Consider the following 27157-nt stretch of genomic DNA (forward strand, 5'->3'; position numbering starts at 1 on the left):
CAAGGATAAACCAGACTTGTGGAGGTCCACAGTTTTTTTTTCAGCGGTCTTGATTGATTTCTTTTGATTCAAAAAGTTATTTTAAGTTACCAAAACTAATTTCAAACATGTGGAACCACAAATTATTTTTTGGCTGAACTTGATTCAATCATGTACAGTGGTTCCACATGTTTGAAATGAGTTTTGGTAACTTACAACCCCAATTCCGAAAAAAATGCTAATAAAAACAAAAAGTAGTGATTTGTAAATTATATTCAGCCTTTTCTATAATTAAAGCACTACAACTAAACATCATATGATGTTTTACCTTGTGAATTTCATTGTTTTTTGAAAATGTACAATAATTTCAAATCAGATGATTGCAACACGCTCCAAAAAAGTTGAGACAGGGGCCAATTAAGACTAATAACGTGACGAGTTGAAATAACAAGGCGATGTGAAACAGGTGAGGCAATCATGTTATAGTATATAAGGAGCCTCCAAAAACAGCCTAGACCTTCAAGAGCAAGAATCATTCGAGACTTGTCAATTTGCCAACAGGTGCTTCAGCAAATAATCCAGCACTTTGAGAACAATGTTCCCCAAAGACAAATTGGAAGGATTTGGGGCATTTCACCCTCTACAGTGCACAATATAGTTAAAAGATTCAAGAAATCTGGTCAAATCTCGGTGCGTAAAGGGCAAGACAAAAACCGCTTCTGAATGCGCGTGATCTCTGATCCCTCAGACGTCACTTTCTTAAAAAACATCATTCATCTGTAACGGATATCATGAACATGGGCTTGGGATTACTTTAGTAAACCTTTGCTAGTCAACATCACTCACCGCTGTATCCACAGATGCAAGTTAAAACTTTACTATGTAAAGGAGAAGCCATACATCAACACTGTCCAGAAGCGCTGCTGACTTCTCTGGGCTCGGTCTCATCTTAGATGGAAAGCAGAACAGTGGAACTGTGTTTTTTGATCCACATTTCAAAACGTTTTTGAAAAACACAGCCGTTGTGTTCTCTGGGACAAAGAGGAAAAGGTCAATCCAAACTGTTATCAGCATCAGGTCCAAAAGCCAGTGTCTGTATGGGCCCGGGGTGTGTCATTGCCCATGGCATGGGTAACTCACAGATCTGTGAGAACACCATTAATGCAGACAGATATGTACAAATTTTGGAGCAGCATATACTGCCATCCAGCACCATCTTTTCCAGGGATGTCCCTGCATTTACCAGCAGGACAACTTTAAACCACATACTGCCCAGATTTCAAGTGCATGGCTGTGTAAGCAGAGAGTGCGGGTGCTAGATTGGCATGCCTGCAGTCCTGACCATCTCCAGTTGAGAATGTGTGGAGCATTATGAAGCACCCCATACGACAATGAAGACCCCGTAAAATTGTGTAGCTAAAGACCTACATAATGGATGAATGGAGGACAATTTCCCTTTCTAAACTTAACAAACTTGTGTTTTCAAAAATGCTTAATAAGTGTTATTAGCATAAATGGTGATGTTTCACAGTGGTAAACACTCAACTGTCTCAACTTTTTTGGAGCGTGTTGCAGTCATCTGATTTGAAATTACTGTAAATGTAAAAATAACAATGAAATTCACAAGGTAAAACATCAATGTGTAGTTGTAGTGCTTTTAATATAGCAAAGGGTGAATATAATTTACAAATCACTCGTTTTGTTTTTATTAGCATTTTTCATACTGTCCCAACTTTTTCGGAATTGGGGTTGTAAAATTACTTTTTGGCTGAACTTGATTCAGTCATGTACAGTGGTTCCACGTGTCTGAAATGAGTTTTGTTAACTTACAATTACTTTTTGTCTGAACTTGATTCAATCATGTACAGTGGTTCCACGTTTGAAATGAGTTTTGTTAACTTACAGTTACTTTTTGTCTGAACTTGATTCAATCATGTACAGTGGTTCCACGTGTTTGAAATGAGTTTTGGTAACTTACAGTTACTTTTTGTCTGAACTTGATTCAATCATGTACAGTGGTTCCACGTGTCTGAAATGAGTTTTGGTAACTTACAGTTACTTTTTGTCTGAACTTGATTCAATCATGTACAGTGGTTCCACATGTTTGAAATGAGTTTTGTTAACTTACAGTTACTTTTTGTCTGAACTTGATTCAATCCTGTACAGTGGTTCCACGTGTTTGAAATGAGTTTTGGTAACTTAAAATCACTTTTTGTCTGAACTTGATTCAATCCTGTACAGTGATTTCACATGTTTGAAATGAGTTTTGTTAACTTAAAATTACTTTTTTCAACTCATTTCAAACATGTGGAACCACTGTCCATGACTGAATCAAGTTCAAACAAAAAGCTATTTGTTTGAGTGTAACGCTTTTTGCCTTCTAGCTCAGTACTGCCAACTTCAGCGATACCCTTCTTTAATCTGTATCTTCTCTAGATTTATTTTTACACTTTTTTTTTTTACGTGGCTATATGTACATTCCTTATGTGTCTGTGTGTAATTGTTCTGCATTGTCTCATGTTTCAGTGATCTGAGCATTTCAAACCCCAGTGTACCTTGTGTAAGGTGTGCAAATGACAAAACAAACTACCTTGACTTGACAGTAATACTTTACATTTAGCTGATATATTCAAACTAAAGCCTCCACTAAATTTCACTATAACGATACAGGTCCACACTCAAATAAGGAAGATAAGTTATGCATAAAAGCCCTTGAATTACTTACCAAATAAATGAATAATCGTGTTTTGTATCACTTCTTTTGTACAGTCAATGTGACAGTGTGACTTCATGTAGGTGTAGCCACTCACTCGGCTGTTCAACAACAATGACGCATGTTTACCTGCTCTGTCACACCTACTTCCTGCAACGACACAGATTCAAAATCACTCCCATCATTAAGGGAAATAATACGTGTTTAAAAGGGCCATTCTGTGTATGTGATGCCTTTAAAACAATTTAACATTGCAAAAGAAAAAGAGTGTTTACTGTTCAGAAAACAAGTTTATCTAATGGAATGTGGCATAACAGGGTGGAAGTACCACTAAACATTCTCTATAACCACATTACATTTTATTATTTTAATACATTCTCTTCTCACAAATAAGCATGTTATTATACCATTTAATAGCATATTCCACCCTCTAATAATATTAAACTCTATCTGTAGATGTACAGCGACATTGTGCCAGTTGAGTCAATGACTGATCTTAAACTTATATGTCCACATTATTTATGCATTTTGAATTTCTCACAAAATAAGGAATTTTCCCATGCTTTCCTCATTTGATGTCACATATCAGGGAAGTGAAAATCATTTTTGTTTAGGTTCATGTTTTAAAGGTGCCATTAGTGGCATGTAGCTATTTTGTTTGTTGTTTTGCTTGCAAATGAGTGACCAATATTTAAAATAAATGACAGATAAAAATGTGCATTTTAACTTTTTAAAAGCTGTTAGCTAACAGGCAGTGCTGGGTTGTAATGGATTACATGTAATCTGGATTATGTAATCAGATAACAAAAATCAAGTACTTGTAACTGGATTAAATTACATTTTAAAATACTTTTATGGATTACATGATTACATGTAAAGTTGACATGAAAACATTAACCATTAATTATGCAAGTTACTGATTTCATGTTGATTTTATGTTCATTAATGTTCGTAATGTTGCAATTGTTTTATGCACTTAAAATGAACTTGCTATCTCAGTGTAATGTTTAATGCTCTTTTAAACAATGGCATAAGAAGCTGTTTTTGTAAGGGCTCTTTTTGATAGAAATAAAGAATGAATTATAATTTCCTTTCACTTTATATTTTTCTGTTAAAATGGTACAAGATTATCCTACTCAAAATGCAAGTGACATAAAATAAAAGTTAGGTTGGAAGTAATCCAAAAGTAATCAGATTAGATTACTGCAAAAATGTTATATACAAGATTACTTTACTAATTGCAATTTTTGTCATGTAATCTGTAAACAGTACCCGATTACAATTCAAAAGTAATCTACCCAGCACTGCTAACAGGTTAAATCTGAACTAGGATCTTGAAAAGAAAATAAACAATTCAGAACAAAGAAGTGTTTATTTAACAATAAAGTACATTTTTAGATATGAAATATAATTTCGATATGATTTCCTTAGGGACAGAGAAGGCATTGCATGTAACAAATGAGCAAACATTTAAATGTTCCATAAAAAAAAATTATAGAAATAGAAAATACAGTAATGAAGTGTTATTTGATCGATTTAACCAAATACATTTGATCTCTGACTGATGCACACAGGCGCGCTCGTGCATTTCCATAAATCATTGTGTATTTTTTTAACCCTCCTATGATGTTGGGTCATTTTTGACCGAAACACATTTTTTAAATTTAATAAAAATGGTTTCCTTTATCTTAAAAGTACAAGACTTGGTGCTTTTCCTCCATTTGCCATCTGGACATACAAAAAATAAAATAAAAATAAAATTGGGCTTGATTCAATAAGTCTAAGTGGTGGTAAAAAAAGCGACACCTTTGGTATTCGCAGTCAAAATTGACTGACCATTGAAAATGAATGGGAAAGACCAAAAAACAGCTATTTTTTTTTTTATCTGTCGAATACAATTAATAAATCAGCCACAATGCAGAAAAAAAAGAAATTACAGGGTGAGACTCTAAAACATCCTCAGAGTAAAACATACACACCCACTCACACAAAAACACATGTACACACACACACACACACACACACACACAAAAACACGTATACACACACACACACACCCACTCACATACAAACACACACACAAACACACACACACACACACACACACAGAAAATGAACTGGTGAGACTATAACACACAGCTTTTTTACATTAGTCAAATAAAACCAATAAATCAGTCACAATGCTAAATACACACACTCAATAATGAAGGGGTGAGACGATAACACACTCACAATGCAGAACACACACACACGCGCACACACACACATTTGCTAAATACATTTTACTATAGAATGTTAAAAAAATTCTGATTCTTCTGTTTTATACTCTAATTGAATTTTCAGAATTTACAGTTCATTTCTGTTTCTTGATGTTCATTTTCTTGACATTATTATGCATTTACTTTGAGTTATTAAATGTTTATGTTTGAAATAAATTATTGGTAGAAAATGTTTATTCTGTGTCTTCTCTTTGTAACACCATGGTCAGGTTTGATTGCAGCATAATGACATTAACTGCACAAACTGACACTTCAAATCAATTTTAAAATGCTAAACTTTGACAAATAATAGTTTGATAATGTCTAAATATATATCCAAATGCATATCTTGTGATAAAATATAAAATGAGGTTACAGCAAGTCATCAGACTACACAGTATGTGTCTACAGTCATCTACTGGCTGTTACTGGCATGACATGTTTTTCAAGTCATGTTATTTATATTTTGTTCTCCAGATGGCAGCAATCTACCTCCAATTCATGTCACATTCTCATATTTTCTTCATGTTTCAATTTACAGAGGTGTAGGTTCTGAATTTGTAATGTTTTCCCAAAAATGTGCTTATTTGCATATGAAAATTAATGGTACGATTTATAAATGTACATGTAAATTAGATTTTTTAAAAAATAAATGCATATTTTTTATTATTCTTACTTTAGGAAAGAAACTTTTGTATCATCATCATCACACAAAAAAAAATTAATAATAATAATAAAAAAATATATATATATATTTTTTTGCACATCTAAACCTTCCGCGAATACCAAAGGCAGGTGCCATTTTTCAATACCGTACAGGTATTATATAAACACACATTAACATAATAAAGAAGATTTGTGCAAAATGTGCGCAATTTGAGTTGTCCACGTAGATTATTCAAGTAAACACGCCTCACGGATGTGTACATGTAATACAGTCATTTCAGGATTCAAGTAGTGCCGTATGTTTGTTCTCACTGCTGCAGGTATATATTGTATATTACACTGTATATGATATCAACGCTATTAAACAGAAAGAATATACTAACTCATACCTGGTAATCGCAGCGCCGTTGACTGGTTGAACTGGTCAGTAAATGAAGGAAACAATCGCGCTCTTGTGACGCCACATACCGCGAGCACCAGCGCGGCGCGTGCACACTGAGGAGAGACCACCGTTAAACCGGCGAAAAACTCCGTGACAGCCGCCGGTGAGAGACGCGTTTCGGTCCCAGAGCAGGTAACGAGTTTACATGTGCTGATCGGGTTATTTGAGAGCTTCTGGGCGCTGCTGTCGGACAGACTCGAGCCGTGTAACACTAGACCAGCGCATACTACATACTACATACTACATACTAACTTTACTGAAAGTTTGCGGAAGATTTAGAAACATTTGACCACTTCGTGCTTTAATGGATCACTTAGGTCTTTACTTGTGATTTCTTTCACTCTTTGTTTTCAGTCAAGTTGTTTTTAGCTTTCAACGTCTGAAAATAGAACCGAGCAGTGTGATGTGGGATTTGTAGTTTTATTCCGGATAGCAAGGTAAAGACTACGCTTTTAAAAAAGTGGGTTCGGATTATTATTATTATTATTATTATTATTATTATTATTAGAATTACAAAAAAAAAAAAAAAAAAAAAAAAAATCTTTCAGTTACTCCTTGTGTTCCCTTTCACCATAAGTAACCATAGTAACAAAAAATTAAAATTAAAACTGAAGTATTAGCCACTATTTTTATAAAAAAAAAAATAAATAAATAAAAATAAAAAAATCTTACAACCATATTAATTTATTGTAGCTTTACATTAGTAACAATAACTATTCTTCGACAAAAACCATGGCGACAATCAACAGCATTTATGGCATAATGTTAATAATATTAAAATAATAATGTTAAAATAATTTCGTCTCCTTTCTCCTTTTATTTAAAAAAAACACAAATGTGTGTTCCAGTGAGACACTTACAATGGAAGTCAATGGGGCCAATTTTTGGAGGGTTTAAAGGCAGAAATGTGATGCTTATCATTTTATAAAAGCACTTACATTCATTCTTCTGTAAAATCTTGAGTATTATTTGAACTGCCAAGTTGTTAAAATCGTTGTTTTACGTCGTCATGGCAACACAGTTGTAAAATTGTCTATATCTTTCCACAGATGTGGTTAGTAAGTGATTTTATCACATTAAAATAATGTTAACACACATATTGTTTATGCACAAGACTGTGTCTATACTTTTGAAACAGTGAGTATTTTAATGTTTACAGATTGACCCCATTGACTTCCATTTTAAGTGTCTCACTGGAACACATATTTATGCTTTTTTTATTTATTTATTTATTTCTAAGAAAAGGAGGGACGAGTCAATTGATAATATAGTATATAAAATACTATATGTATTTATTAATACCTACCAACTTGATGATATCATCAATCTCGTTTAAAAGTATGCCAAGTTCAGTAGTCAGCTGTCAATTGCAGAACAGTTAGAAAAAATACATTTCCCAGAGTTCTCAAGAGCGCCGCTGGTTTCTGCGCATGCGCACACACAGATCTGCTGGCGATGGAGTAGTTGAAGCGGCGCGGGGTAAAGATGGTAGGTGATGAACGTAAACCCTCGTGCGCAAGGGGCACTAGCTATTTTTATTGCCCCAGGGGCAGTTTGATGGCTCGAAACAGAGATCCTTTGTGCGCTTGTGTCGTGTTGTCACAGCTCAGATGTTAGGTCAGGTGTTCTGCTCTCGTGACTCCGAATCAAACCAGGTCTGAACTGTTTTACTGAACTGTTCACCCCTTCATAAAGCTCTGCACATTTACAAAAACTACCATGGTAAAACCATGTTTTCGGTCATTTATTAGTAGTACCATTATATTGCCCTGATTGTTTGCGCGTGCATTATTAGAACACTACAGTATTTTTTGAAGTACCATGTTAATACCATGGTGAATATTGTAATTATTCAGTAACATGGTGTATATCCATCTCTGTACAAAATGCAGTAATTTTTGTAAAGGCAATAATGTGCAATAAGTCTATGTTGAATGATCACTTGTCAGTATAATAATAAAAATAATAATAATTTCAAATGCATATGTTGTTTATAAGCTCACCTGCTGCTAACAGGTGTCATGAGTCCTGACACTTTTCATTATATATTTAATGTCACGTAGTCCTACAAAAACGTACCAGGTAACCATAGTTTGTGCCAAAATATCATGGTTATTACAGTAGTCAAAGTTACTATACCACCTCATGAGATCCTATATTAATTTGTTACAGTTTTACTGTAGTACATGTATCCATTTAGCAGATGCGTATATCCAAAGTGTCTGGTACAAGGGGAAAAACACAAGCAATGAGTGCGTTTACATGCACACCACCAAAAATCGTCTTGGTGGTGTGCAAAAATAAAAAAACAGACAACACAAGAAAACCACTTACATGAGATTTGAAATGAGCCACGAAATCCTACGTGCAGTGTGTTCATAACGTTATTTTTTTAATAAGAAAGTGCACAGGTAGGTAGGTGAATATGCTGTCTAGGTAGGTAGCTCACTAGGTTTTGAGACGCAGCCTGTACGTGTCTCATGCATTGCTCATGTTGTTCTCTCCAGCATAAACTGAAGTCGTCTCAGAAGGATAAGGTTCGTCAGTTCATGTCCTTCACACAGTCTGCAGAGAGAATCGCTGTCTACTGTCTGACTCACCATGACTGGAAACTAGAGCTGGCCACTGATAACTTCTTCCAGAACCCTGATCTGTACTACAGAGAATCCATGAAAACTACAGTAGACCGCAAGAAGCTGGAACAGCTGTATAACCGATATAAAGGTGAGCCGTCGTTATCACGCAGAGAGCGCAGGTAAACAGTCAGGAGTGTTTTTATGTGTAATGGAGAAGCGTTTGTGCTGCTGTCTCTGCCCGCAGATCCTCATGATGAGAATAAGATCGGTATTGATGGAATCCAGCAGTTCTGTGATGACCTCTTGCTTGACCCCGCCAGTATGAGTATACTAGTAGTAGCGTGGAAGTTCAAAGCGGCTACACAGTGCGAATTCAGCCGGAAAGAGTTCCTGGATGGCATGTCTGAGCTGGGGTGAGATGTGACATTTACTTTGAACAATTTAATCACATAATAAGCCATCAACATCTGCGGTCATGTAAACGCATTAAACTTTAATTTATCATTACTACTAATAACTAATGTACTACCGTTGTTATTGTTTCTCCTGAGCGCATTATGCTTATAGTTAAGATTATGCTCCTGTATTGAGAATATTGAGAATTACTAACAGGCTCGAAAGAAATGCACATTTTGTGGGTGAAATGTGACCTGGACATGTTGTTTAGACATTCACCCTTTTGCTAAAGGTGACTTTGTCTAATGATTACTGCAGAAACCCCAAGATGTTACTGAAACTCACTTTGTAAAATGTGTCATTTAACCCTAACCCTGATATATTATATTCCTGTGTTGTATTTAAAGTTGTTTACTGGTCTATTTTGCTGTGTTTTTCTATCTAGTTGTGACAGTCCAGAGAAACTGAAGTTAATTTTACCCAGATTAGAACAAGAGCTGATAGATTCTGGAAAGTTCAGAGACTTCTATCAGTTCACTTTCAGCTTTGCCAAGAACCCTGGACAGAAGGGTTTAGGTGAGTGAAATACATTCATGTAAAATATCACAGTAAGATTAAAAGAGCCTGAATGCACATTTTCATGACTAACTAGAGATGTCACAATCTTCCATGTCATTTCTGATTTCTAGTAATCAAACAAACATAAAGACTCAAATGCTGGGCTGGGATAGTGAAAGAATCCTTAATAATAACTGAACTGGAAAAATGTATAGGTGCTGTAAGCAATTTTAGCCATTCTAGAATTTCCCCAAACTGAGCTGTTGGATTAGCCACGCCCCCTTTTCCAAAACCCTGCCCTCCAAAGATACAGTGAGTAAAGACGCTGACCTGGAGTCACGAGTTTGAATCCAGGGCGTTCTGAGTGACTCCAGCCAGGTCTCCTAAGCAACCAAATTGGCCCGGTTGCTAGGGAGGGTAGAGTCACATGGGGTAACCTCCTTGTGGTCGCTAAAATGTGGTTCTCGCTCTCAGTGGGGCGTGTGGTGAGTTGTGCATGGATGCCACGGAGAATGGCGTGAAGCCTCCACACGCGCTACATCTCCGCGGTAATGCGCTCAACAAGCCACGTGATAAGATGCGCGGATTGACGGTCTCAGACGCGGAGGCAACTGAGATTCATCCTCCACCACCCGGATTGAGGCGAGTCACTACGCCACCATGAGGACTTAGAGCGCATTGGGAATTGGGCATTCCAAATTGGGGAGAAAATAAAAAAGGTGCGATTTTAGCCATTCTAGAATTTCCCCAAACTGAGCAATTGGATTAGCCATGCCCCCCTTTTCCAAAACCCCTCCCTCCAAAGATTCCAAATGAGTTTTATTGAGACCAACACGAGCAGAAACAGCTGTCAAAAATAAAAGCAGCAAAATAGCGCCCTCAACTGACAACTGTTATGAACAACATGGCTTAAATATGGCATTAAGCCTCAATAATTCTCTGCAACTACAACACTATGAGAATGTGCAAAATGATTGACAGGCAGAAAGCGTAATTTTTGTTTGCTGTTTACAGAGTCTAAAGCTGTCACAGAGACCGGTGAGATATCTCAGGACACTTGTTTAGTGATATCTTTCAAGGAGTAGTAAGATCTTTTGCATACATTTCCATGAAAAAAATCACTTAAAAATACATAGTGACAGGGAAACACAAACCGACTTAACAGGAAACCGAATACCTAGAGTCAGGCAAGATCACAAGACAAACCAGCAATGAATCAGGAACAAGGCAGGAATAAATACACAAGTGGTAACAGAGAACAGATGGGACAATAACACTAATCAGGGCAAACATGCAAGGAGGGGCAAGGAGAACACATGGCGGCAGCAACAACAACAACAACGCTGCATCCCAATATCCATACTGTCAGTAGAGTATTATGTTCGAATCCTCAGTATTCATAAAACAGTAAGTGAGAAATAACCCGGATGACCTACTATTTCCGGCGAGATTCTGAAGTGCTGACACTGATTACGACACCATTTCACTCACTTTACAAATAAAAATGACGACTTTTGGCGCCCCCCGTTGGACATTTCACTGGGACACTGCAGCCAAATGTGTAATGAAGCACATAATTTTGGTTTGCAAAAATGTTGCCATTGTCACGTCAATTTCATGAGATCAGGCTGTCAAATACAGTGCATACTCTGACAGGATGTGGTTTTGGAAGCAATGTAGGATGCTCTAATTGTTCTGGTTTGTGTTGTTAGGGAAACATGGGCGTAATTAGTCAGTTTATAGCTTCATTACTGCAGAAGCACATTGTCACATGACTTCCTGTAACTCTGTGTCTCTCCATCAGATCTAGAGATGGCTGTGGCTTATTGGAATCTCATTCTGACCGGCCGCTTTAAGTTTCTAGAGCTCTGGAACACTTTCCTGCGGGTGAGTTAATTCAATAACCAACTGCATCAATCATAGTAGGATTTGGTGAAATTCACAATTTCCATTTCGTGAGATTAGGGGTAGGGTTAGGAATTGGCAACACCTCCAGAGGGTGTTGAATTAGAGTTTTCATACTGCCCGCTATAGACCTTATTTACAGTAGCACCATTTTTTATTCTTACACTTTTCACTTGATGAACTGACCACCTGTCCGCTAATCTTCAACATGGTTTTACACTAAACAATCCTTTTGGAATGAACTATGTTTGGAGTTTACTACGATATCATTGCTGTTTTATAAGAGAAGGACAATTTTGTGACAGGTAGGTGTCAGTTTACGGCTCTCCCCATTTATTTGTATGGTATCCACAAACTGTGACTTACTGTCGTAACACTCTGAACACGGTTAATTGACGTCAGGGACAGTATATATCCAGGTTGACCATTAGGTTCAAAGAATCTCAAAGAGTTTGTCTAGCACTGTGTTCACATACTGGTTTTCTTACCAGTTGTAAGAGAACCCTTAACACTTTAAGTTTAAATGGGCTGGCCTGGACCACCAGTGGGCCCTTGAGAATTTTTTTTTCTTCAAAATATTAATAACTACAGTCTTGACCAACATAAAATATGTATCGTTTGAAAGCTTAGAAGCTCTACTTTCCAATGCATGTAGACATTATGATAAAAACTGAACAAGTGCTTTGAAATTTACTGACAAATCAGAAGTGTTCCGTTTTGATCATATATTAATAATTCTGCATTGCACATATTATTGCAATCAGTAAAAACTCATCAAATGGGGGGGCCTGGATAGCTCAGTGATAAAGACGCTGACTACCACACCTGGAGTTCGCTAGTTCGAATCCCAGGGCATGCTGAGTGACTCCAGCCGGGTCTCCTAAGCAACCAATTTGGCCCAATTGAGGGTAGAGTCACATGGGGTAACCTCCTCGTGATCGCTATAATGTGGTTCGCTCTCAGTGGGGCGCATGGTGAGTTGTGTGTGGATGCCACGGTGGATGGCGTGAAGCCTCCACATGCACTATATGTCGCGCTCAACAAGCCACGTGATAAGATGCGCGGATTGACGGTCTCGGACGCGGAGGCAACTGAGATTCATCCTCCACCACCCGGATTGAGGCGAGTCACTACGCCACCACAAGGACTTAGAACGCATTGGGAATTGGGCATTCCAAATTGGGAGAAAATCCCCCCCCCCACACTAATTAGTCGTGTGTCATATGTTAATGGAAGAAAATACAGAAGAAAATATAGCAAGTAATAGCTAAGTATATGTCTTTGACATACATGTTACATATAAACAGGTGTTGTTTATATGCTGCGTTTTCGCTTTTAACCATGAAAAATAAACAGAACATAAAATATCACATACCATTACTTAGAGGAGGTGATTATCTTTTAAACAAGTCCACACACAAGATAATCAGATGTATAGATCATTAGATAATCCACATGAAGCACAATGTTACATATGGCCACCAGGAGATGGCGCCAAATACATGACACAGACTCAATGATGACTCAAATGACACAGAATGAAACTCATTCTGTGAAATCTCATTACTAAAATCATGTCTGCATGCTATGCAAACCTTTAGTCACTGTTGTGTTTGCATGTGTAATTAGTTCTTATGTACAGTTATTGTGTTTTATTTGTTTGGAGTTGTTTTTGGACACTATGATAAATTATATTTGTAATACTATAACTTTTGATTGCTTTGTCGTATTAACACAATTTTTCTCAGATACAGTTGACATGATTGTGAACAAAACAAAAGCAGGTTTTTTTGGAGCCACCTTATTTACACCCAGAGATATATAATGTCAAATAAGAAAAATACAGAAATAAAGTTACAAAAAAGTTCTTAGGCTGAGAGTCTCAGAATGTCTCAATCTATATCATTAAAAAATTTGAAAAGGTTTCTTTACAATACCAAACACTTGACCCTTGTTTGTTTTTGTTGGGTTTTTTTTGTCGGGTATGCCACTGAAACAGCAAATCTTTAAAAACGCCCTCAGAGCTTAAAGGGTTAAGTTAAGAAAAGCTTTGTAATCGGCTGCAGGCCTTAATCTGTATGATGAAGAATAGAATTCAATGAATTAGATTAGATTAATATATCTTCTTATCATCACAGGAGCATCACAAAAAATCCATCCCTAAAGACACGTGGAATCTGCTTCTAGACTTTGGAAATATGATTGAAGATGACATGTCAAACTACGATGAGGAGGGTGAGCCTGTTTGCACATTTAACTAGAGGAAATATTAAAAAGATTCCATTCCCAGATTGAAGAATTAATACTGACGGATTGCGTTTTCACATTACAGGTGCATGGCCGGTCCTGATAGATGACTTTGTGGAATTTGCACGGCCGATCGTCATGGCAGGAAATCACCAGACTCTATAACGACTGTTTGCCTCTCAGAGAGGGCGGTGGAGTCTCTCTATGCCAACTTCTTTTAATAAAAAGGCAAAAAATCTAAAAGAATGTTTAAAGTAAACACAGAGATCTTTTAAAATGTGCGAGGGTTTGAACAACACTGTCCTGGAAAAACCCAGATTGCTTCTTCTGCCATGCCTTTAGAGGGTGACGGTGATGCAGGCCTGACCATGAAACTTGAAAACTATCTAGCCTCAATATAAAGTGTCTAAACCTCAAAGGAAACTAACATACATGTCATGACGGGCGTGTGTTTTCATATCAGTCAGTAGCATGTTGAAGCCCATGATGGTCGATATATTATATAGAAGAATAGATTGTGCATGTGTGGTTTATTTTGTAATGTATACAGAGTATTAAGTGGTGCAAAAAAAAGAAGGAACTAGGAAGATTGGCTTTAATTACTCAGTGTCATATTGACGATTCATATGTAATGGTTGCGTTTTATTTTGAGGTTTAAGCAAACTGTTTGAGTTCATGTGAAGACAAAAACATTTGAAAGTGTAAAGATCCCCTTTAACTCAGGGGTGCAAATATGACAAAATCCACTTAGATGTTTAGTTGTGATATAACATGTAGCTACACACCAGCAGCAGAACCGCAAGAGTTACCGTAACAGACATTTATTATATGGACTAACATATTTGCTTTTCCATGTTTAAGTTGCATAACCCATCGTTGCTTTTATTGTTTTTACTCAAGTCTTCGGCAAGTCTCACGACTCGCATGATCCTACAGAATCTAATGAAATAAACGTAAAGAAATCAGAGCAGAGCTGTCGTTCAAACACTAGACAATTCTGCTAGTATCCATGTTTGTCCTGTTCACATTTTTGGTTTGACTTTGATAAATCAAACCCATCATATCTAGCTTTTTGAAACTGCAGTTTGTTGTCTAGAGATCACATTAGTGTTTGCTGTTACTGCACGTTTCGACCAAGTTCAAAGGTGTCCGATTCGGTTCGATTATTTCCATTAAACACAACCGTATTCTCTGTCTCACTGTACCTGTGTGCTGTTCATCACATCAAGTTGTGTGTTTTGACTATTAAGTCAAATATGGTTCAATTCAACTCATTAAATCAGTATTAATACATGTGTAAATAAAGATTATTTAAGAAAACAACCAAATGTCCACTGTCAAATTTCACTCTTTAAAGAAAAGATTTTAATACAGGCTGAAGCGGACATTTAATTCCAAGTTCATGTTCACAATTCCGGTTCCAATAATGAATCTTTTAGTGAAGAATTATTTTAATTACCACTTATAACAACAAAACTAATCATGTTGGTTCAAGTCAGACATGACAAAATGATTTACGTTATTTGATTCACTAAGAAGAACGGGTTGATAAAAGTAATTTATTCTGTAGGAAGCGCAGCATCTATTGCGCTGTAGATTCAAAAGAATCGACTCGTAAGAGTCATTCGTTTGGGAATCAGACTACAGTGGTTTTGCTTTATGTTTCATGCTGCTGAAATCTCTGGTGCAGTGGCGGATTTAGGCATGGGCAGTTGCCCAGGGTGGCATCTTGCTGGGGGGGATGGAACGAGGCACCCACACAGAACCCCCCCCCCCCCAGTCAAAAACTTTGGGGGCATGTTGAAGCATGTTTTGCCCAGGGCACCGTACAAAAGCTGGAACCGCTACTGCTCTGGTGTTACATACCAGATTGGAGACAGGTGGTTGGAGGAATGGTTGAGAATTAAGAGGGCTTGATGATGTCAACAGAATAGGTAAGTCGTTTCAGGGCTGGAGCAGTTCATTACATTTTGATGGGGGAAAAAAAGATGACAAAGACAAACATTAGAAAAACATACAACACAGAATTGTCCACAATTAAAAAAACAGACTAATAAATATGTATTAAAAAAGTAAATAGCATCAGTTTTGATTTTATGAGATCAGTGGATCTCCAGTGATGATCTCTTCCCTCTGTGATGGTGCTTTAACACTGGCTGTCATCTGGGACTGTAATATGCCATTCTTTCCCATCTTTGAGGGAGGGGTGATACAAGTGGTCCTCATACAGATGACAGAGCCGCTCTTACCCTGGTGCCATGGGCATTGCCTTTTTAGGAGACATCTGATCGCTGGTCCTGCTGATAACGTCTGGAGTGAGCTCAGAAGAGAAGCCCTCCATTACACCATGTCAAGTAAACAGAGGGCTGGGCTTGTAAATCCAGTGCTGGTATAGCACCAAACATACACAGCTGTTGTTTCTGTGGTCTTCAAGCACTTGAAGAAGGTCACGTCAACATCAGACTGCTTCAGGAGCTTCATTCAAGGTTTGAGGGTCTTCAGCACCCATCATGGAGAAGTTCCAGGCTGCTATGGTTCTTGGAGGAGTGGGAGATGCTCTCGGGTATCGGAAAGGCCGCTGGGAATCGTGCATCTCAGGGACACAGATCCAGAAGGAACTCGCAGATCTTGGAGGTCTTGGAGCCTTGAAACTAGATGCAGATAACTGGCCCCTGAGTGACGGGGCCCTGATGCACATGACCACTGCTGAAGCGCTTGTCACAGGTAATTAAATATTGTTGAAATATTGAGTTTGGAAGTATAAGCTGAAATGTATGAAGAGCGTTTAGGCTAGAACTGGATTAAGAAGAACAAGGAAAAGGAGACTTCCGGGTTCAGTACAAGTTAAGCTCAATCGGCAGCATTTGTGACATAATGCTGATTACCACAAAAATTAATTTCGACTCATCCCTCCTTTTCTTTAAAAAAGCACAAATGTGTGTTCCAGTGAGACACTTAAAATGGAAGTCAATGGGGTCAATCTGTAAACATTAAAATACTCACTGTTTCAAAAGTATAGACACAAGACGTAAACAATATGTGTGTTAACATGATTTTACTGTCATAAAATCACTTACTAACCACATCTGTGTGAAGTTAAACAATTTTACAACTTTGTTGCCATGATTGTGTAAAACAACTTCAAAAACAGCAATTTAACCCTTTAAGTTGAGATATTTCCCACAAGAAACATAAATAATTGTCAACATATTAATAACTACAGTCTTGACCAGCACAAAATAGGTATCGTTTGAAAGTTTAGAAGCTCTACTTTACAATGCATGTAGACATTATGACCAAAACTGAACTAGTGCTTTGAAATTTACTGACAAATCAGAAGTGTTCAGTTTTGATAATATATTAATAGTTTTGCACTGTACATATTATTGTAATCGGTAAAAACATCAAACTCATCAAATAGTCATGTGTCATATGTTGTTGGAAAGCTCTTAAAGAGTAGAATACAACCAGCCTATTTGTTTTATTCACAGACAAAAATATAGTGAGTAATAGCTAAGTATATGGCTTTGACAATTATGTTAGTGTTGCTTATATGCTGCATTTTCACTTATAACTTCACCAAAAATCAATGGAACATAATATCACATACCATTATTTAGAGGAGGTGATTATCTTTCAAACGAGTCCACACACAAGATAATCAGATGTATAGATCATTAGATAATCCACATGAAGCACAATGTTACATATGACCACCAGGAGATGGCGCCAAATACATGATACAGACTCAATGATGACTCAAATGACACAGAATGAAACTCATTCTGTGAAATCTCATTACTAAAATCATGTCTGCATGCTATGCAAACCTTTAGTCATTGTTGTGTTTGCATGTGTAATTAGTTCTTATGTACAATTATTATGTTTTATTTGTTTGGAGATGTTTTTGGACACTATGATAAATTATTTTTGTAATGTTATAACTTTTGATTGCTTTGTCATATCAACAACATTTTTCTCAGATACAATTGACATGATTTGGAATAAAACTAAAGCAGTTTTTCGGAGCCACCTTATTTACACCCAAAGATATATAATGTCAAATAAAAGAAAAAGAAAAAAGAAATAATGTAAAATTTTATGCTGAGAGTCTCAGAATGTATCATAATCTATATCATTATTGTTTTTTTGTTTTTTTACATTTTCTTTACAAGCCTTTAATTTTGGGTATGCCACTGAAACAGGAAATATTTCAAAACACCTTCAGAGCTTAAAGGGATAAACAACTTTACAGCTCATATAATACACAACTTTTAACAGAAGAATGAATGTAAGTGCTTTTATAAAATTATAATCTTCACATTTCTGCCTTTAAACCCTCCAAAAATTGGCCCCATTGACTTCCATTGTAAGTGTCTCACTGGAACACACATAAATAAAAGGAGAAACGAGACGAAATCATTTTTGTGGTAATCAACATTATGCCATAAATGCTGTCAATTAAATTTTACTTGTGTTGAACCCGGAATATTCCTTTAATGTTTGCACCCAAAAATGATCCACTACTGCATGTAACTTCATGTTCAGTCAGATTGATCTATTTTGAACACTGCAAAAATAATTTACTTACTGAGTATTTTTGTCTTGTTTTCCAGTAAAAATATCTAAACATTCTTAAAACAAGACACATTTACTTTAGAAGCAAAATTACAAGATATTTTGTCTGGTTTTCAGAGAAATCTAGTAAAATTTAGTAACGTTTATGCTTATAACAAGAAAAACAGTTTGCCAAAACTAGCCATTTTCAAATCTCCTGACCACTAGATGACACTGTGCCGAAATGCTGCAGGTACCCTCAAGTCATGATGGCTAAAATATTGAGCAAGAAATTATTTTTTTGCAGTGAAGTGAAAACTCACCCTCATGTTGTTCAAAACCTCTGTGACTTAGAATGTTAGTCTCCATTCACTTTCAATAATGAGCAATAAAAGAACATGACTGAAACTGTCCCTAATAATCTCCTTTTGTCTTCCATGGAAAAAAGAAACTCATTCAGGTTTGGAATGACTTTTTGGGCCAAAAACAACTCACTAACATATGTAATATTACGTTCAGTCAGGTGAACGGCATTGCATCAAGTGCCATCCTGACTTTTCCAAACACTTGTCCAAGAATATCTGATATCTACAATTGATATCTATAAACTTGGCAATAAAGTGCATTTGTTAGATCTAGCTGGTTGAGTTGGTTCTCAGAATAGCTATGAATACCTACTAAAGCTCTTCTGGCCATGACATCCCTCATTAACTCCCTCTGAAATGTGTAGTGATCATAATATAGCACGGATGCTTTCCTTTCACATTTCCCTTTCATCTTCCAAACTGCAGCACCAGAATTGAGCTTTGGGCTTTGGGTCAGTCAGTACCGTGTGGTCCATTTGTATTCTAATGCACTTATGATAATCTCCACGAGTGTCATAAATAACATGAGATTTAGTGATCCAGTCAGACATCAGTGAGACGTCAGTCCGTCTGTATCCCTTCTCGTCATTTCTGGGCATGTTAAATCGCCTATAACTGCAGCTACTTCACTCCAGACCATAAAGCCGCCAGGACCATCAGGCCTAAAATAGACATGAGTGAATGTGATCCTCAGCGCAGACAATAACGAGTCCTGCTGCTGGGACAATATGGCCTTCCTCAGTGGATTGTGTTCAAAGCCCTTTGCAATCCTCATAAGCGACGTGATGACAGCCACAGGGATCCACTTCTTATCCAAATTCCAGCACCATTTTACTGCCGAAAAAAACCACCACAAATAAACCAAACTACAGCTGGGGGCTAAAATGATGACAGTCACTCCTGTGTGCTTCCTGTAGGGATGGGAATCATAAGGAATTTTACAGTTCTGATTCCATAGAGGTTCCATTAATGATTCTTTCAGTACACTTTCATTACCCTATTGAATTTGACAAAGTTTTAACAAGCAATTTAATGAGGGGCCTGAGTATCTCAGCGAGTATTGACGCTGACTATCACCCCTGGAGTCACGAGTTTGAATCCAGTGCATGCTGAGTGACTCCAGCCAGGTCTCCTAAGCAACCACATTGGCCCGGTTGCTAGGGAGGGCAGAGTCACATGGGGTAACCTCCTTGTGGTCGTGATTAGAGGTTCTCGCTCTCAATGGGGCATGTGGTAAGTTGTGTGTGGATCGTGGAGAGTAGCATGAGCCTCCACATGCTGTGAGTTTCCGCGGTGTCATGCACAACGAGTCACGTGATAAGATGCGCGGATTGGCGGTCTCAGAAGCAGAGGCAACTGAGATTCGTCCTCCGCCACCCGGATTAAGGCGAGTCAATACGCCACCACAAGGATTTAGAGCACATTAGGAATTGGGCATTCCAAGTCTTTCATTCATGTCATATTCATTGAGCCAACATTATATAGTTGGATTAGGTCAAATTACAGGTGCTGTAAACGATTTCAGCCATTCTGCTTCCATGAAACTGAGCTGTTGGATTAGCCACGCCCCCTTTTTCAAAACCCCGCCCTCCAACAATACCAAATGAGCTTTATTGAGACAGACACGAGCAGAAACAGTTGTTAAAAACAACAGCAGCAAAACAGCGCCCTCAACTGACAACTGTTATGAACAACATGACATAAAAATGGCATTAAGCCTCAATAATTCACTGCAACTACAACACTATGAGAATGCGCAAAATGATTGACAGGCAGAAAGTGTCAGAGACTGCGGACACATTTTAGGTTGTTGTTTACAGAGTTTAGAGCCGTCACAGAGACTGGTGAGATATCTCACGACACTTATTTCAGTGAAATCTCTCAGGGAGTAGGAACTTTTTTTGCATACCTTTTCATGAGAAAATCACTTACAGCACCTTTAATGTACTATGGTAGTTTTAACTCAACTTCATTAGGTTAATCACACTCAATTTACGATGGTTTTAGTCAATTAATTTTGTTGGTCCAACTTAAATGTGCTGTAAGCAATTTTTCATTTTGTGCGTTCTAATAGTGTTGTAGTTACAGTGAATTATTGAGGCTTAGTGCCATATTCGGACACATCATTTGTCAGTTGAGGGCGCTATTTCGCTACTGTTGTGTTTGACAACCGTGGGAACATGCTTTGTGTCACTTTTTAACAGTATAGGTACTGGGTTTTGGAAAGAGGGGCCATGGCTAAATCAACGTCTCAGTCTTGTGGAAGTAGAACGGCTAAAATTGCTTACAGCACCTTTAATTTATTTTATTAATCATTAGTAAATGTCATATGAGCAAGTGTAAGGACAGTGAAACTGTTGCACTGTCAATGTAATTGCAACTGCTTATACATCTAAATATCACTAAAGTATCACTTGAAAGTGAAGGGCCATCCTCAACAGAAGCACGTGCCATTCTCCATCACAACCGTAACCCCCAAAACTCCAGCCTAACAGACACTCTTTTTAAATACACAACATTAAACATAACAAATCTCTTTCTATTCTCATCTTGCTCAAAAAATGCATAAAATAACACTTAATTTCAAAACTTGTTCTCCCTATCCAGCACCATGGAAATGCCCTTCCCAGTTTCATCAATGCTACATTAACACCACAAAAACTAGTCATGTAGTTCCAACTCAAATGGATTAAATGGATCGAATGCAATGAAATCAAGTTGTGACATAATGTTCTAGAATTGTGTTGCTTTAGTACATTCTAATAAAGTAAACCGAACAAGCAGCAAAAATCCTTTTTGTGTGTGTACTTCTGAGGAAGAATTATTTGGAAATAAGAAACGAATATATCGTTTTAACAGAGTAGATATTACAAATCATAAATACATTTAATATAATTCTTGTAAAACACATTTACACTGACTTTTTTGAGGCAGAAATGCAATCCAATAATTTGTTCTTATTATATATTAAATATATATAAAAACAAATATGTATTTATTCTTTTACAAAAATCCACTGATTACTACAAAACTCACATGTGACTTGTGTGTAATCTTTTCTTTCTTTCTATATGGATCTGACAAAAGTCATAATTTGCACGTCATTAAGACTAATTCAGTAACCGCTCTGACTGACGTGTTTTTGATTCACTCAAAAGAGCCGGTTCATAAGAGTCATTCATTCGGGAATCGGACTACACTGTTCACAGCGTGTGTTTCACGCTGTAGATTCAAAAGAGCCGGTTCATAAGAGTCATTCGTTCGGGAATCGGACTACACTGTTCACGCCGTGTGTTTCACGCTGTAGATTCAAAAGAGCCGGTTCATAAGAGTCATTCCTTCGGGAATCGGACTACACTGTTCACGGCGTGTGTTTCACGCTGTAGATTCAAAAGAGCCGGTTCATAAGAGTCATTCGTTCGGGAATCGGACTACACTGTTCACGGCGTGTGTTTCACGCTATAGATTCAAAAGAACGACTCATATGAGTTATTCGTTTGGGAACCACACAAAACTAGTCATGCTGTATGTTTTTGATTCACTAAAAAGATCCAGCTCATAAGAGTCATTTGTTCTGGAATAAGACTGGTCGAACTATAGATTAAAAAAAAAACTGGTTCATAAGAGTCATTCATTAAGGAATTGCATTTAAATGTTTACAATGTATGTTTAACACTGTAAATTCAAAAAGAACCTGCTTATTAGAATCATTTGTTTGGGAATCGGACAACACTGGATGTGCTGTATGTGTAGATTTAAAAGAACCAATAAAGGCCCATATATACTTCATATGAAATCGAAGAACGAACATGTATAACGTAATTTAGAACAAAATCTGGCCAAAAAGAAGGTGTTTTTAAGTTTGTTTCGGTGATTCGTAACAGTTCATCTTGGCGAACCTTTAGAAAATCTTAAGCCTCTCTTCTCATCATTCTTTTGTTTGTATTCTGTCCATTAACACTCTTTTATACACCAATCTTTGCAGTTGTATCAGTGTCATCATAAATTACAATAACAGAGTGTAATTGGCACTTATTTTATATATATATATATTAGTATAGCGTGTTAGCGTCAGAATGTAAACAATACAAATGACACATTATCTACTGCATATATAAGACTTTATATCATCATTGAGTGGTTTTACTGACCTCATGTGAGTTCTGCTCATATGAGTCATTCGTTTGGGAATCAGACTACACTGGTCACACGGTGTTTCGCGCTGTAGATTCAGAAGCAACACCACTGAATTGTGCTTCAGGAAACTCTATCAAGAGTATTTTAATATGGTGTTCCGTCCGCATTGGTCATTAAAAATTATAATCATACGGTCTGTCACGTACTGATTGCACAATGATTCTGTGGAGCCTGCAGGAGTTCACTAGGCATAATCACCCCAGTAACACCTCATAACTGGGTTCCGTCCCATCTTCTTCATAGTCTCCAGTCTGCTACTACATCTAATCCATGTGGCCTTCATCTGTTTTGGCAACTAGAAAGACGAGATGTCTGATGGTGGTTCTGTTGAGGTCCCTGAGGAGCACTAATGCCCACAGAATGCCATCCACCTGGCTCACATAAACACTAATCAGACTCGGCCTGACATATGAGTACTCGTCTAGAATGCCACACATAGTCAAGCAGTGTGACGGCATGAAAATGTGTGTGTTTAGAAACACACAAGTATGTATTAGTGTGGAGGGAAACCACAACACATTCACTGGCAACCAGTATAACCAGGGGCGTAGATTCCAGGGGGGATGGAGGGAGGTAACCCCCCCCAATAATCAAAACAAGCAAGTCCAATGTTCAAGCCAAATCTATGCCCTTGAGTAGAACTATTCATAGAAATGTTTAAGGTTGCCCCCCACTTTTTGACAATATTTTTAAAGTTTCGTTACTGAAAAACAGTAAGCAGTCAGATAAGACTACTGGCCAAACATCATGTCATTAATATTCATGAGCAAAGCATCTGATATGATGTCATGTGTGTTGTTCAGATTACTGGTGTCTGGAGGATCTGTACAGGGAACTGGTTCGGCTGTATGTGGAGGTCATGGTGTGTCTGCAGGGTCGAGCTCCAGACCCCAGTACTGTCGAAGCATGTGTGAACCTCAAGCCAAACAACTTCCTGTTAGCCTGGCACACACCATTCAATGAGAAAGGTACATTATAAACAGGCCTGCAGACTACAATTTCTTTTTTTTCTTTTTTTTTTTTTTTGCCATTTTCTGCACTGATTTTATTAGAAAATGTGATCAGTGTTGAGGAGTAACTAATTAAAAGTACTGACGCTTCTAACTTAACTACATGTTTCAGTAGCGTGACAATAGTTCAGATATTTTCACAATAGTGTCGTTTGTTTTCCAGTAATGAGCTTCATTTTCCAGCGAGTAGCGCTGTAGAGTCACAAAACACTTCATTTGTCACATTATATTGTGAACACAGTGATGGAGTCGAGAGAGTAATCAAACACACTCATCTAAACTGTCCTCTCTCTCTCATGTAGTGCTGGGTAAACTGAATCATTTAAGTGAATCGGTTCTTTCAGACAGTTCATATAAATGAACCGGTTACAATAAACGATTCCCTTATGTTTAGTGTTGGGAACTCTGATTCATTTTAGTGAGTCGGTTTGTTTGGATGGTTTATATAAATGAACTAGTTCATATAAATGATTCACTGATTCACTTGAGCCCCACGCAGCCTAAACTGTCCTCTCTCTCTCTCATGTAGTGCTGGGTAAACTGAATCATTTAAGTGAATCGATTCTTTCAGACAGTTCATATAAATGAACCGGTTTTAATAAACGATTCCCTTATGTTTAGTGTTGGGAACGCTGATTCATTTTAGTGAGTTGGTTCATTCAGATGGTTTATGTAAATGAACTAGTTCACATAAATGATTCACTGATTCACTTGAGCGCCGCACAGCTTTAAACCATCCTCTCTCTCTCATGTAGCGCTGGGAAAATGGAATCATTTAACTGAATCTGTTCTTTCAGACAGTTCATATAAATGAACCGGTTACAATAAACGATTCCCTTATATTTAGTGTTAGGAACTCATTTAAGTGAATCGGTTCTTTCATAAAGTTAATGGAAAGGAAATGAATGATTTTTGCTTTTATAAAAGAAAAGGAGGGAGAAGTTGAAATGAATACAATATGGAAGTAAAATGGGTTGTGAATGCCGTTTACTATTGACAATTGCTTGTGTATATTGCTTCACCTGTAGGTTCTGGTCATGGAGCGGCGACTAAGGCGATGTGTGTTGGCATGCGTTACTGGCAGCCCGAGCGGCTAGATAACCTGGTTGAAGTGAGCATTGAAACCGGCCGAATGACCCACAATCACCCAATAGGTGCCTCAACAACTCCCTCAACAACACATAAAGAGCTTCTACTGTAGCACACTTCACGTATACTAATGAGACTTTCATTGTATCTTTGTAGGGTTTCTGGGATCTCTATGTACGGCTCTCTTTGCATCATATGCTATTCAGGGTAAGCCAGTGGTGAACTGGGGTCGTGACCTCATGACTGTGATTCCAAAGGCCGAAGAATACTGCAAGAAAACAATCCGACACACGGCAGGTGAACATCACTTCTCTTTGAGATTCTCAAAAGAAAATACAAGCCCTGATGTTTTCTTGTCTGCTGTCCAGAATATCAAGAGACATGGTTTTACTTTGAAGCAAAGTGGCAGTTTTATCTTGAAGAGAGAGGAATAGAAGAGTGTGAGAAGAACAAACCTGTATTCCCTGATCACTATGATGCTGAAGAGACAGATAAGGTAAAACACACACACACACACATGTCAGGAACTCTTTTGACTTGGGCCAGTAAGCAACCTCTTAGAACTGGAGTTAAACACTATCGAAAGTTCTCTCAGTAAGTCTCAGTGTTTTCTTGTAAGGTGTACAAGCGCTGGAGTTCAGAGGGCTGTCCGGGGCGCAGAGGTCATGATGCACCCATGATCGCGTATGACGCTCTGCTCGCCGCAGGATCGAACTGGGAGGAGTTGTGCAAACGGGCCATGCTGCACGGAGGTGAGGAACCGTTCATATGCAACAAGTTCCCCATAAAAGGAAGATGATGTGTCACGCTAATTTTCAACGCAAATGTTTTGAGGCCTTATTTTGTTATTTTAAGTAACATAAATGCAGACGTAATGTTTATCTCTGAAAAGTTCTGATTCTAAGCTTCCAAATGATACCTCATATGCCTGACTTACGTATGCGTAGACTTTAACGTTTTAAGCATAATTTTTTTTCGCGATATAGCGCCTCCCCTTTGGACCAGCAGGCGGATCCATAGAGTTTAATGTTAATGGGTCTCTATATGAACTGTGTATGTATACTATATTTATATACTGTATATCTATAAGAGATGTGCTGATGTTTTAGGTGAGGGTAGTGCTACAGGTCTGATCGCCGGCTGTCTGTACGGGCTGCTCTATGGTCTCAATCAGGTCCCTGCTGGACTCTATCAGGATCTGGACAAACGAGAGAAACTGGAAGATCTTGGAGCCAAACTGTTCAGAGCCGCAGCTGCAGAGAAGTAATGCACTGGCACTGGCACTGGCACTGGCACGTCTCCACACGCTGCTGCAGCAGAACATTCATAGACTGATCAGCACTACTTTACTTTTTCTAGTATCCTCTGGCACTTCATCTGTGTATTAACATTCTGAGAGTTAATCCCACATTTATAAAGTGTTTGGATTTCAGCTAATCTTAAAGTCAACATGAAATCAAAATGGACTATTTACTTTCTTAAAGCATGTTCCTTTAATCGTACAAAGATCCATATCCAGGGGGTCTGGGTATCTCAGCGAGTATTGACGCTGACTATCACACCTGGAGTCGTGAGTTTGAATCCAGTGTGTGCTGAGTGACTCCAGCCAGGTCTCCTAAGCAACCAAATTGGCCCAGTTGCTAGGGAGGGTAGAGTCACATGGGGTAACCTCCTCGTGGTCGTGATTAGTGGTTCTCGCTCTCAATGGGGCGTGTGGTAAGTTGTGTGTGGATCGTGGAGAGTAGCATGAGCCTCCACATGCTGTGAGTCTCCGCGGTGTCATGCACAACGAGTCACGTGATAAGATGCGCGGATTGACGGTCTCAGAAGCGGAGGCAACTGAGACTTGTCCTCCACCACCCGGATTGAGGCGAGTAACCGCGCCACCGCGAGGACCTAAGTAGTGGGAATTGGGCATTCCAAATTGGGAGAAAAAAAAAAAAAAAAGATCCAAGTTGTCAAATAAATGCATTTTCAAATATTCAATAAAAACATTTTCCTCGTTGAATATCCTGTTTCAATCAGAAATACATCAGGAGTAAAAATAGGTTGTGCATGCCGTTTCATGTTGACTTTAAATGGCTGAAAGGAATATGACTGGAATATATGTGAATAAATAACAAAACTGTGATTTTCTGGTAAACCAGAAGGACATGTGAGCATTTCAATACAGCAATTAAATGTTCAGTTATTACGATA

General features: G+C 37.9%; 3 protein-coding genes across 7 annotated transcripts in view; 2 read left to right on the top strand and 1 right to left on the bottom strand.

Annotated features, from left to right (window-relative positions):
• tmco3 (transmembrane and coiled-coil domains 3) overlaps positions 1 to 6144 on the bottom strand; it is a 20933-nt gene extending 14789 nt beyond the window's left edge. For 2 of the 3 annotated variants that reach the window (XM_051702043.1, XM_051702041.1), the window contains exons 1-2: positions 6006 to 6143; positions 2705 to 2842 (exon numbers count right to left, since the gene is read on the bottom strand). The gene's annotated coding sequence lies outside the window, so the exon portion shown is untranslated. Of the gene's footprint in view, positions 1 to 2704; positions 2843 to 6005 lie in introns of all 3 variants that reach the window. The other variant, XM_051702042.1, reaches the window with a different exon arrangement.
• dcun1d2b (DCN1, defective in cullin neddylation 1, domain containing 2b) lies at positions 5797 to 14934 on the top strand. 3 transcript variants are annotated; one of them, XM_051702110.1, is made up of 7 exons: positions 5797 to 5936; positions 8566 to 8782; positions 8879 to 9047; positions 9476 to 9606; positions 11393 to 11475; positions 13632 to 13728; positions 13826 to 14934. In XM_051702110.1, the coding sequence occupies exons 2-7, from the start codon at positions 8608 to 8610 to the stop codon at positions 13903 to 13905; spliced, it is 735 nt and encodes a 244-aa protein (XP_051558070.1). In that variant the 5' UTR covers positions 5797 to 5936; positions 8566 to 8607; the 3' UTR covers positions 13906 to 14934. The 3 variants fall into 3 exon arrangements, with proteins under 3 accessions (XP_051558070.1, XP_051558069.1, XP_051558068.1); XM_051702109.1 differs by lacking the exon at positions 5797 to 5936 and adding an exon at positions 6051 to 6190; XM_051702108.1 differs by lacking the exon at positions 5797 to 5936 and adding an exon at positions 7467 to 7546.
• A 1146-nt stretch (positions 14935 to 16080) lies between these two features.
• adprhl1 (ADP-ribosylhydrolase like 1) lies at positions 16081 to 27157 on the top strand. Its single transcript, XM_051702100.1, has 7 exons — positions 16081 to 16464; positions 23663 to 23827; positions 24898 to 25023; positions 25115 to 25255; positions 25327 to 25454; positions 25578 to 25710; positions 26068 to 27157. The coding sequence occupies exons 1-7, from the start codon at positions 16251 to 16253 to the stop codon at positions 26223 to 26225; spliced, it is 1065 nt and encodes a 354-aa protein (XP_051558060.1). The 5' UTR covers positions 16081 to 16250; the 3' UTR covers positions 26226 to 27157.

This window comes from Myxocyprinus asiaticus, chromosome 7, assembly GCF_019703515.2.
Source record: "Myxocyprinus asiaticus isolate MX2 ecotype Aquarium Trade chromosome 7, UBuf_Myxa_2, whole genome shotgun sequence".
Classification (NCBI taxonomy): domain Eukaryota; kingdom Metazoa; phylum Chordata; class Actinopteri; order Cypriniformes; family Catostomidae; genus Myxocyprinus; species Myxocyprinus asiaticus.

Coding starts and splice junctions, on each gene's coding strand:
- dcun1d2b (XM_051702108.1), top strand. Junction 8,783..8,878: donor GCTGTATAACCGATATAAAG/GTGAGCCGTCGT, acceptor CTCTGCCCGCAG/ATCCTCATGATGAGAATAAG. Junction 13,729..13,825: donor GTCAAACTACGATGAGGAGG/GTGAGCCTGTTT, acceptor TTCACATTACAG/GTGCATGGCCGGTCCTGATA.
- adprhl1 (XM_051702100.1), top strand. CDS start 16,251: ATGGAGAAGTTCCAGGCTGCTATGGTTCTTGGAGGAGTGGGAGATGCT. Junction 16,465..23,662: donor TGCTGAAGCGCTTGTCACAG/GTAATTAAATAT, acceptor TGTGTTGTTCAG/ATTACTGGTGTCTGGAGGAT. Junction 25,024..25,114: donor GACCCACAATCACCCAATAG/GTGCCTCAACAA, acceptor GTATCTTTGTAG/GGTTTCTGGGATCTCTATGT.